The sequence below is a fragment of the Xyrauchen texanus genome, chromosome 36 (assembly GCF_025860055.1).
Source record: "Xyrauchen texanus isolate HMW12.3.18 chromosome 36, RBS_HiC_50CHRs, whole genome shotgun sequence".
Classification (NCBI taxonomy): domain Eukaryota; kingdom Metazoa; phylum Chordata; class Actinopteri; order Cypriniformes; family Catostomidae; genus Xyrauchen; species Xyrauchen texanus.
The window spans coordinates 38,368,272-38,381,186 of NC_068311.1; the positions used below are offsets into that span (position 1 = coordinate 38,368,272).

The 12,915-nt window shown below is 39.3% G+C and overlaps 1 protein-coding gene across 1 annotated transcript; it reads left to right on the plus strand.

Moving 5' to 3' along the window:
* Positions 1–1,478: 1,478 nt before the first annotated feature.
* On the plus strand, positions 1,479–4,709 carry LOC127629730 (uncharacterized protein K02A2.6-like). Its single transcript, XM_052106944.1, has one exon. It carries the CDS (start codon positions 1,479–1,481, stop codon positions 4,707–4,709), a length of 3,231 nt encoding a protein of 1,076 aa, XP_051962904.1.
* Positions 4,710–12,915: the final 8,206 nt, after the last annotated feature.

The following is a 12,915-nucleotide window of genomic DNA, read 5'->3' on the forward strand; positions in this document are numbered from 1 at the left end:
CTCCCAGACTTCCTTCATCCCAGCAAAGCAGAGGTGCAATTGCTAGACAAGATATCATATGTCCTTGATATCGATCCCTTTAGACAAACTGGATTTAGTAAAATGTCTTCAATCTCTGTTATGTCCATTCTTAACTCTGCTTTGTCTATCTTTAGTTTAAAAAAATGTCGCAACTGAATATTTTTGTAAATATTAGACTTTGGTAGTTTATATTGCTCCACAATCTGTTGGAAAGACTTTAGAGTTCCCTCTGAATATAGACAAGACATTTGAGAGATTCCCAGTTTTAGCCATGTCGAAAGCCCAATATTCTGTAATGTTAAAGGGAAATCAGGGTTGAAAGATAGTGGAGAAGACAAGGAAAGAGTATTTTAAAATATGATTTAATATCTATCCAGGCTCAAAGAGTGTTTGATATGGTATAATTGTAATGTATTTGGGTTGATGTTACAATACCTGATGGCCACTGGAGGGCACCCCCGTGCTGTTGGTTGTTGATGTTGCAATGTGCCGATTTATTAAAAACCAGTCTATAAACAGTGCAGACATGTCTCCGGTTTCCCTCGTGTATACTCTGAAACACAACAGAACAATATATGTTATTATAGCATATTGATGCAGACATAACATAAATTGGCGACGAGAATAAAGTTCCCACTGCCAAATTATCAAGTCATCGGTCGAGCGAAAAGGATGGCTACGATCATCGGACAGGTCGAGGCATTCGACGAGGCAAGTGAGCAATGGCCTACGTATGTTGAACGGTTTGAACAGTTTGTGGAGGCTAATGACATTAGCGAAGAAAAAAGAGTACCAGTTTTTCTCAGTGTAATGGGGGCATCGACTTATGGACTTTTGCGTAGTCTCATTGCACCAGTTAAGCCCGGGACTATGGAATATGATGCGATTGTGAAAACCCTCCAAGCACATTTTACCCCCAGGCCCATTGTGATTGCAGAGAGGTTCAAATTTCACAAACAAAATCAAGCTGAGGGGGAAGGTGTCGCACAATACGTGGCGGTGTTAAAGAAACTGGCGGAGCACTGTGAGTTTGGCGACAATCTAAATGACGCACTGCGAGACCGATTCGTGTGTGGCCTGAGGAGCGAGTCAATACAAAGGAAACTATTGACTGAATCGGAGCTCACGTATAAAAAGGCTGTGGATATAGCGATGTCAATGGAGGCTGTATCTAGAGAATCACAGCACTTGAGCAACTCATTGAAGGTAAATGCCATGTCTCTGTCGTCAGAATCGTCCAAAGAGAAATGTTATAGATGTGGAAATCCAATCATATCCAAAGTGAGTGCTTTTACAAAGATCAAGTGTGTCACAAGTGTGGGAAGAAAGGCCACATTTCACATATGTGTAAAGGTAATAAGACAGAGGAGAAAACATTTAGAACTACAGTAAAAGGGAAAAGTGGAAAATGGAAGGGACAGACCAAGAAAAGACCAATTCACAGAGTGGATGCGAATATGGAAAAGAGTGAGGAAGAGACAAATTCGGACATGGATACGGAACTGACACTACACAAAGTGACAACAACACTGCACAATTCTCCACGGGTGAACAAAATGAAAAGTGGAACTGATTTAGTGTCATCTGTAATAAAAGTACAACCAAAAATTGAGGGATTGCCAATTGATATGGAAGTGGATACAGGGGCGGCGTTTTCCATTATCTCAAGTGAACTGTACAGAGATAAACTGAGTCATGTTCGACTACGCCAGACGAACGTTGTTCTCAAGACGTATACAGGCGAAGTCATTCCGCCAGAAGGCGTCATCAAAGTGCGTGTCAAGCTAAACAGACAAAGCGTATGCTTACCCTTGTATGTTGTTACAGGAAACGCAGCTCCTCTGTTGGGACGAGAATGGCTTCGCAGAATTCGTCTAGATTGGCGTGAGATCAAAACTGTACGAGCAGTGCATCAAGTTAATGAAGGGACATTTGACAGTCTTTTAAAAAGGTACGCCAAAGTATTCAGAGAAGATCTAGGGACATTCAGTGAGTATACAGCTACCTTAAGTCTGAAACCGGGAACCCAACCAAGATTTTTCCAAGCTCGAGTGGTACCGTATGCCATCAGACCCAAGGTGGAAGAAGAAATCGATCGCTTACTGAAACAAGGAATCATTTCACCTGTGCGATTCAGTGAATGGGCAACCCCGATTGTACCTGTAATAAAAAAAGGTGGCAATGTTAGGATCTGTGGCGATTTCAAAATAACAGTGAATCCAGCTCTGTGTGCAGAACATTATCCATTACCCCGAATTGAAGATTTGTTTGCTTCACTGGCTGGGGGACAGAGATTTAGCAAACTAGACCTTTCACATGCCTACTTGCAGGTTCCTGTGCATGAAGATTCACGTAAATATCTTACCATCACAACCCACAAGGGGAACAGATTACCGTTCGGCATCACTTCAGCTCCATCGATATTTCAACGTGTCATGGAACAAGTGTTACAAGGACTATCGAGTGTACATTGTTTTTTGGATGATATACTGGTCACAGGAAAAGACAATGCTCATCACTTAGCTAATCTGGAGGCTGTGTTGAGTCGGCTGGAGAAATGCGGACTTCGTGTGAAAAGAGAGAAGAGTGAGTTTTTCAAAACTTCATTGGAGTATTTGGGACATGTGATCGATGCATCAGGGCTTCACAAGTCCCCAGACAAACTGCGTGCCATCGCTGAAACACCAGCTCCTGTTAATGTTAACCAACTTCGATCTTTTTTGGGACTGGTTAATTATTATGCAAGATTTGTTCCAAATATGGCCACAGTTCTTCACCCCCTGAATGCAATGTTACACAAGGATGTAAAATGGAAGTGGTTGCCAGAGTGTGAGAAAGCGTTTCAAGATGCTAAAACACAGCTGTTAACACCCAATGTACTCACACATTATGATCCAAGACTCCCAGTTCATTTAGCCTGTGACGCTTCATCGTACGGGGTGGGAGCCGTACTTTCCCACAGGATGCCGGATGGGCAGGAAAGACCCATAGCCTTTGCGTCCCGAACTCTGAGTAAACCTGAGCAAAACTATGCGCAACTAGAACGTGAAGCGCTAGGAATCATCTTTGGAGTAAGGAAGTTTCATACTTATCTATATGGACGTCACTTCACATTATTAACAGACCATCGTCCAATTACCACCATACTCCATCCTAATAAAGCAACTCCATCCATGGCTGCTGCAAGACTTCAGAGGTGGGCACTTCTGCTGGCTGCACATAACTACACAATTCAACATAGAAGTGCTACTGACCATGGGAATGCAGATGCATTATCGCGATTGCCACTGCCTGTACAACACAGAGACAGGAAAGATGCAGTGGACGCTTACCTCATTAAGAAAATGGATGCACTTCCAGTGTGTAGCAGCGACATCAGTAAAGGAACCAGAGCAGACCCAATCCTCTGTCGTGTGAAGGAGATGGTATCCACTGGATCATTTCCATCTGCAAAAGACTCAGAAAATGTACTAAAACCATACCTCACAAGGAAGGAGGAACTCTCTCTGATGCAGGACTGTCTGATTTGGGGACAACGAGTTATCGTTCCATCAAATCTGAGACAACGAGTGTTGGAGGATTTACACACAGGACATCCAGGTGTAGTGAAAATGAAGGCTCTAGCACGTAGCTACATCTGGTGGCCAAATATTGACTCACAAATTGAGGAAAAATCAAAGACATGCATGTCCTGTCAACAAAATCAAAAATCTCCATGTCTCTCACCTCTACATCCCTGGGCATGGCCAGAAGCTCCTTGGCACCGAATCCACATCGACTTTGCTGGTCCATTTGAAGGACGAATGTTTCTGGTAGTTGTTGACGCACACTCAAAATGGCCAGAAGTTCATGTGATGGATTCGACAACTTCCTCCAAGACAATTCAAGTGCTGCGTGGGTTATTCAGTCGCTACGGTATACCTGAAACACTAGTTAGCGACAATGGCCCACAATTTACTTCAGAGGAGTTTGGATCTTTTCTGAAAACAAATGGGGTTAAACACGTCCGCTCTGCACCGTTTCACCCAGCCACCAACGGGCTGGCTGAGCGTTTCGTTCAGACCTTTAAACATTCACTGAAAGCATCCAAAGAACCAGTACCATTACAGCAGAGATTAGACTCTTTCTTGTTACAGTACAGGAATACACCACATAGCACGACAAAAGAAACACCTGCTATGTTATTCTTGCATCGCAGATTGAGAACACGACTGGATCTACTGAAACCAAGTGTGAAACTGACTGTGGAGCAAGCACAAAAAGTTCAATGTTCTTACCATGCGCTCCATGCCAAACACAGAGACTTCAATGTGGGTGATTCAGTGCTGGTCAGAGATTATCGACGGGGAGAGGAGAAGTGGAAAACCGGTACTGTTTCTTCTCAGTCAGGACCAGTGTCGTACACGGTTCAGGTGGACGGTTCACAAAGCTGGAAAAGACATGCAGATCAAATGTTAGACTGTCACCCAGAAATTACAGAAAACACAGAACCACTGTCATCAGACAACAGTACATCACAAACACTGGATGTTAAGGGGCAAGAACTGCCTTTAACATCCAATGACACCGAACCAAATGCTTTAGATCAGCAGGTAACCAAGCTTGTTGAGCCAGCTACTGCTTCTTCCCCAAATGTGAGAAGATTTCCTGCTAGAACCCGTAAACCACCTAACAGACTTGATCTATAAAATGTGTAAAGGTTCTATACACAGTTGAATGTGTTTAAAGTGTTACTTGTGAGTGAGTAGTTGAGTTGACACGTCACTTAATATTGCTTGAGGGTGGTCTACTAATTGTGGACTCCTAACTGTTATTCCTTAAGAAATGGAGGTTATTATGTTCAAAAGAAAAACACGGGGTAGACTGAATTAAGGAGGGAGAGATGTAATGTATTTGGGTTGATGTTACAATACCTGATGGCCACTGGAGGGCACCCCCGTGCTGTTGGTTGTTGATGTTGCAACGTGCCGATTTATTAAAAAACAGTCTATAAACAGTGCAGACATGTCTCCGGTTACCCTCGTGTATACTCTGAAACACAACAGAACAATATATGTTATTATAGCATATTGATGCAGACATAACAATAATGTTCGGAAATATTTTTTAGCTTTGTATAATTCTTAACAAATGGTAGAAATCTAATTGGTAGTGGAGAGCAAGTTGCTGCTTCCATTTTATACCAGATAGAATTGGTCCTCTCACTGCACCAACTAATCATATTTTTTATCTGGGCTGCCCAATAATATAACTGAAGATTTGGCAAGGCGATTCCACCTTTGTCCTTTGGCTTCATTAGTTTGGAAATTTTGATCCAAGGCATTTTATTATTCCAAATAAACTTTGAAAGGTGTTTATTGAAGTCTTTGAAAAATGAACTTTTTTTTTTTTGAGTGGGAGTTGTATGTAAACGTTCAAATTTTTTTACTTCCCTTTCCAATTCTTGTCTTTTAGAAATCATGGCTTTTTTATGTGCAGCTGTATAGGAAATAATGTATCCCCGGATTGTAGCCTTAGCTGCATCCCACATTACAGCAGGGGTGACGGGTGAGTTTTTATTATCTGACCAATAGTTTTTTATTGAATCTCTAACTACATTACAAAATTTGGGGTCCGACAACATAGACAAATTCAGTTTCCATACCTTACTTCTTGTTGTCGGAGTCCCTAATGTAATATCTTTCTGAACCGGAACATGATCTGAGATAGCAATTGAGCCAATTTGACTAAAAGATGTAAGATTAAAAGAAGTGGTTGGGATAAAAATAGAATCAATTCTTGAGTAAGAACCATGGGGATTGGAATAAAATGTGTAGTCTCTACTAAGAGGGTTCATTTCTCTCCAGCTATCAATTAAACCAGTCTCTTTGCACAGTTTTTTAAGAACCAAAGAGGATCTAGGATTGACTAGAGTGCCTGAAGAGGATTTGTCCAATCTCTCATCCATCACGCAATTAAAGTCTCCGGCGCAGACTCCCAGTCCTTTACAGTGTTCATTGAATAACAAAATCATTTTGGATATGAATTTGGGAGTCTTCATTTGGCGCGTAAACATTTAACATAGTAATATGCTGGCCAAATATTAAGCCTGTGACCAAAATAAATCTACCCTCTGGGTCTCTAATTTGATTTTGTAAAATAAATGGCAAGTGTTTACTAATTAAAATAATCGTGCCTCTTTTCCTGGGGTTAGCTGTGCATGAAGAATAATATACTTGACCCACCCAATCCCGATTCAATTTCAGATGCTCGCTATCCGATTCGTTTCTTGAAGCATGGCAATTGTGGTTCTTTCTTTTTTTAGGAAAGTTAGTATTTTTTTCCTTTTTACCACATGTCCTAATCCCTTAACATTCCATGTCATAAACCTAGTCGAGCTCTGCATGATAATAAAGTGTGACCAAGTAATAGACTGCCAATGTAGTATTGAAAAAGAAAAAGTAAAACAACAAAAGTGTTTGATGGGCAAATATTTTAACATCAGTGAACAAAGTAAAAAAATAGCAGCGTCCTCCCCCCACCCCAGGCTCTGTCCCCAACTGACAGGGCCAACCAAATACCCCTAAACCTAGGTCTCTGTACCCCGTTGGGCTTAAGGCAAAAACAGTTATACCTGCTACCAACATAAGGTTCAGAATCATACCCGTTGTGAGAAACGCTAAAGTCAATCCGCTCCAGTAAGTAACGTTAAACATTATTATCTCGGAATACTCATACAAAAAAAATTAAAAATAGAGACAATATGTAAAGTCTCTGATGTAACAGTCACATGTAATTCCGAACAGATTAGAAACAAATATATGACGTATGAGAATCCAGGAAAATTCAGGTCACTCACTACCCTCTGAATATGGTGAAATAAGGTAGGTAAGAATCTCTTTATCACTTATCTTGCAAAGTCTCTAGAAACTCCTTCACCGCAGTCGGTGTACTAAAAGTGCGAAGCTCCGACTCGTGAAGACAGCTCAACGTGGCCGGATACGCGAAACCACGGAATATCTTGCGATCGACTAGAATCGTCTTCACAGCGTCGAATTCCCGGCGTTTCCTCATCACTTCGACAGAAAGATCTTGATAGAAGCGGATCTGCTTGTCGTCGTGAGTGGTCTGACGTTTTTTCAACGCTGCCTGCAGAATGCGTTCTCTGTCTGAGAAGCGCAGAAATCTGACAAGTACACTTCGTGGTGGGTCATTGACTCCTGGAGCAGGTGCAAGTGATCGATGCGCCCTTTCAATTTCGAGATTGAGATCAGAAGAGAGGTTGAGCCATTTCGGTATCATTTCTCTCAGAAATTGAGCTAGCGGAGTGGATCTCTCAGCTTTTTCGGGTAGACCGACAATGCGAAGATTTTTGCGTCTTCCTCTGTTTTCTAGATCATCCACCTTAGCTTGAAGCTGGGCCACCATTTACTTCAACGTCGAAAACTCACCCTGTAGAGCATCTTCTGTGGTAGAGATTCTGCTTTCAGCTTCCGTTAAACGGGATTCATTCGAGGACACACTCTGTGATAAGTTGGATAAAGTCTCGTGCACTGCAAAACGACCATCGATGTTCCCCAATCGAGCACTAAGCGCTCGTGTTTCATTCAAAACTAGGTCAGTTTGTTCCGTTGGGGATGAGGACGTTTCTGCTGACGCAGTTTGTTTCTTCTTTTTCTGTGATCGCGAAGTTGTGAAAAGTGGAAAGTCCTTTGTATCTTGAGTCTCAGACATGTTAGCCGTGTGCAGAGTCTATTAATTAGGAGATTCTTTGACTTAAACCAAAGAGAGTAGTAATTTATTAAGCAATCAGGAGCGGAGCTACAATTTAAGCGGCCATCTTCTCCAGCGTCTGCGAGCGCCCCCAACATGTTTTCTTGTAAATATATTGAAAATGACATGGCCAATGGCAAAGGCTAAATAGGAGTTTGTGCTGTGTGATTGGTGATTGTAGTTAACCCTTTAAAGCTGTGTGTATCAGATATGATACACAACATTTGATGGCTCTGTTCAAGCTGACGAGCCAAACAAACCTTGGTATAAAAGTCTCACATGTTTATGGCACCATCTAGTTGTTATTTGTTGGGAAAAAAGTAGTTTCAATGATTATATTTTTCTATTTATAATGGTGGCAGGCTTGGGCGAAAAGTGACTCTTATGTTGGGACAAATGACAGCTTATTTTAATCAAGTAAAGTGTCAGGAATGATTATTTTGTTACTGATATTTTAAAATGAGTATTTGCTGAATATAAGCAACTTGTGCTTGGTTAAAATTTTGTTTATTATTTTAATGAAAACCCCCCTTTGAAATCCATGTATAAAATATGATACAACAGGCTTTTGAGGCATATCTCTCAATCACCATTCCATTTCATTCCATTCATGCCCATCAAAAAAAAAAAAAAAAATCACAGAGCTTTAAAAATTCTGTCAAGCCAAGTCAATTTTATTTGTATAGCGCCTTTCACAACACACATCATTTCAAAGCAGCTTTACTGAAGATCAGGCATTAACAGACAATAAAACTGTAATGTCTATAATGTTGATGAATCATCATTGTGTAATTAGATAAAATACGATTGTAATCATGTTTAAAATAATTAAATAATGATTGTATTAATAACCCCAGTGAGCAAGCTGAAGGTGACTGTGGCAAGGAACACAAAACTCCACAAGATGTTGCTTAATGGAGAAAATAACCTTGGGAGAAACCAGACTCACTGTGGGGGCCAGTTCCCCTCTGGCTAACATCATGAATATAATGTAAATATTATTTATATATATTTAAAGTCATGGTTTAAAATTGTTAAACTAAGTAAGTGTTAACACATTTTATAAGATATATTTAAAGTGTGAACTAATATTTTTGTGTATTTTCATATATGCAGCCTGCTCTGTCAATATACAGATCTCATTATTTTACATTACAAGCTATTATGATGTCATCTCACCATAAGTTCATATAACCCAGCGAAAAAAGTTTTACAGTTTCCCTTGCATCTTCCCCTGAAGATATTGTATCTTCTTCTGCTGGCTTGGTTGGCTGGCTGGCTGACTTGCCCCCATAGAACCGTACATAGGGAAGTTATGAATTTTGGAATACTGATAGAGCACACTCTCCTCTATAACTGACCCAAATTTTGGGTCTCCAACTCCAACGCTCTAGCGCCACCAACTGTTCAAATTTGCACTTATATTTATGCTCATAACTTTTGAATCATAAGGCCTAGAAACAAAATAATTTTTCCTGATTCCTTGGGTCATGGCAAATCTTTTGGAATACCATAAAAGTTTGCTCCGCCCTTTTTCCCCCACTATTTTGAATTTTCTGAAACTTTGTATATGTCATCACCACCGTGCCTTGAGGGTAGCTGAGCATTTTTGCCACAGCACCACCCAGTGGTGCAGAAATCTGAGAATTGCTTTATGGACTATTTTTTTATTATTATTACTTTAGGCTAAAATTATGACACCAATACCTACATTTATATTTGACCTTATGATTTTGTCCTGAGATTCGTATGAAGTTTCAGGATGGTGTCATCTAGTGGTCAGAAGTTATCATAAATGGTTATATGTACAAATTGCCTTTAAACTGCTTGATCTAAAATAATGAGTTTGGCCTCATTTAATAATCCAGCAATGCTTGCTTAGCTGCTAAATCTGCTGCTTAAGTGCTTGGCCCTGATAACTGCTGCTTGTAGCTATATTTCATATTGTATTTGATGTGCTGAAATGAACTGTGATACATTTCAATCCATATTTATAGACCAAAGGGAGGAAGTTGTCATGGCCAAACTCTCAAACATTTGGTATCTCTGAAAAACTCAGCTAGTCCTCTGATAATACTCCAATATTTACCTCTGTAGCATGTATGGGCTAGGAAAACATTAAATAAAACATTTTCTATGAATGGCTGGGTCTTAGGAGGATAATGATCTTTAAAGCCTAATGTATCAAATATGATTTTCTTACCAAGTTTTTTTAAAAACAACTCGTTGTTTCAAAATGTTATTCATTCAACAATGATTCTCTTCTCTAATCATTTACCAGTCAATCTTTTAAGTTGTTTTGCACATGCTAGCCTTTTGTTATTTGCTAGTTTCAGATTTGTCTTTCTTTGAATGTCTGCCTATTATGTCAACATCCCAGTCTTATGTCTTCACATTAGCTGATGAAAATGGGGTTTGGCATGTACTAATCATTGGAGCTGCCAGTTGAGGCAATGTGAGGGGTCTGTTTCTCAAACTAGTGTATGAAGTGCTTGCATCTGGGCGGTCCACATTCCACTCTATCCTTGTAAGATTCAGTTTGATTTTGTCTTTCAAGACAGTAGTGCATGGAATAGCCTTTATCTCTCTAGAGAGATTGATTTCTTTTTTACCATTTATAAAACCAAAATTTTACTTGCAAGCATGAGGTGACTTGCAAGAAATGCAAGTGTACTCAATTCTTCAACAAATGAAAAAAAAAAACCCACTATTGCAGGGGTCGGCAACCTATTGGTACAGCATTGGTAAGCGAAGGGGCATGGCATCAATGGCGAGAGAGGAGTAAACTATTTTATTTATATCAGTTCGCACCTGCATTCCAATCTACATCTTAATGTAATCCTTCCTCATCACACAGCATGATTTCATGAGCTGAAAGGAAGATTAAACAAAAAGTTAAAATGTGGCAAGGCAGCAGTATACCCAACAGAGTCGTGCAGCACATGCAAGCCATTCACACATCACGAGCCGGCAGAGGTTAATCACATGAGTAAACATGCCTGTTTGCTTCTGTCAGGCAGTGCAGATAACAGCCTACATTCTGTGTTTCATTTACTTCTTTTTGCTTTCAAAACAACACTATTAATCCTTGAGATTTCCAACCCAGCATACAGGTACACACCCTCTATAAACCATGGTCACACTTAGAATTACATTAAACGATTAAACCCACATCGTGGGGTTCAAAAATCTGAGTCAATTAAATTAAACCGGAAATAAAGTTTTAGTATTTTGCAGGTGCGATTCACTGAAAATGTCTGAATAGTTGATCGGCTTGTGATGCGCGAATGGCTTGCACGCGCAGTGTGAGTCTCGTTACACTTTAATAGTGTTGAGTCTCTAATTCAGCTGATGAAACCACGCTGTGTGATCAAGTGGAAGGATTACATCAAGATGTAAATTGGAAAGCAGGTACGAAACCTTAATATAAATAAAATAGCCTGCTCCTCTCTCGCTGTTGCTTGCATGCTATGATTACCCCTCTGTGTGATTTTGACAAATATACATGTGATTTTTTAGCTTTTTATTTTTAATACATTTGCAAAGATTTCAAACAAACTTCTTTCAAGTTGTCATTATGGGGTATTGTTTGTAGAATTTTGAGGAAAATTATGAATTGAATCAATTTTGGAATAAGGCTGTAACATAACAAAATGTGGAAAAAGTGAAGCGCTGTGAATACTTTCCGGATGCACTGTACATTCATATTACAAGAAATATTTAAGATCCCACTCAATTTCGTGATCAGTAATCAAGAACATTTGTGACAATAACTGTTACTAATTTTGTACAAAAGGACAGGTTTTTCTTACATTAAAGAAATTTCAAAAGATGCTTTGTGAAAATACACATACAGGATCATGATTATATCATAATCATCGGGTTTTGCATGGATTTTCACTGAAACGCTTATGCTGATAATATAATTTGAAATGAAAAATAAATGCTTAAATTAGAAAAGTGCTAAATAGAAATATTTTCACAAGTGGGGATGCTTTGGCACAGCTATTGACCAGGAAAATAAAAAATGGCACTCCATTGCCGTAAATTTAGCCTAAAACATCTAATCAAGACATACCCAAAGTCAATTTAAAGCTGTTCTTGAAAATTTTGGAGTACATGCATGGTTTTGGTCACTTTTGAAAGGTGACACTGTAACAGACACCTGTCAGTTACTTAGTTTTTTTTTCTAAACTGCCATTGCACTCCTCACCACTAGGGGTATTAATGAGACCTATGTGCTTAGATAAAGAGACAGGTGAGCAGTAGAAGAAATTATCATCGCTGACCTCCTTGGTCAAACAAAGTCCTGGTTGGGAAACTTTCTGTTTCATGCTCAACTGTAAGTAAAATATATATGTATTTGTTGAAGTTTGATTTACTGGTGAAAGATTATTTTTGTGTTTATTGAATATAGTGGCTTTAATGCAGATAATTAACAGGAGGCGTTTTGTGTTTTGTAGAAGGACTTTTTGGATATCTGCTCAATCAATATTTGAGCCAACTTTGTGGTCCTGATTGGGATTTTTCCACATTTGACTACTACTACGAGGTTCATGGTTGGAAATAGCTACATTTGTCAGTTTGATTACCTTATGGACTTCTTTTGACGGGAGAGCTATATGTTTGACTGCGGTCAGACCTCGTTGGATTTAATTTACCATTAAACCTCCACGTCATTTGACTCCTTAAAGACAGTTAAAACTTGCATCTGACTTTCATACGTTCACCTCAACTTTCTACAACAGTGAACGTTATAAAGACTGAATTATATTTTGCTGGAACTTCAACTCATATACAGAACCATATACATCTTTGTGTGCAGGGTGTTTTTGTAACACTGTTTGAGTATTGTCTCTTTGTTTTGAATCTCTGTTGGTGTTTATATAGTCATAAAAGGTGTTTACATTGCTGTTTTTATTTACTCATTGGATTAAAACATATGTTGATGCTGATGACCCCCCAAACAGATTATTAATTAGCACATACTCAGAGTAGCACGTGTTGGTTATAACACTCTGAAGTTTTTTCCCCAGCAGTCAGACTTATTGTAAGTGCTACTGATGTTGAGTAATAGAAGTTTGAACACAATGAAATAGATGCCTGCAGATGACTATAACTAGTAGCTATTAGCTTTAAAAC

Coding starts and splice junctions, on each gene's coding strand:
- LOC127629730 (XM_052106944.1), top strand. CDS start 1,479: ATGGAAAAGAGTGAGGAAGAGACAAATTCGGACATGGATACGGAACTG.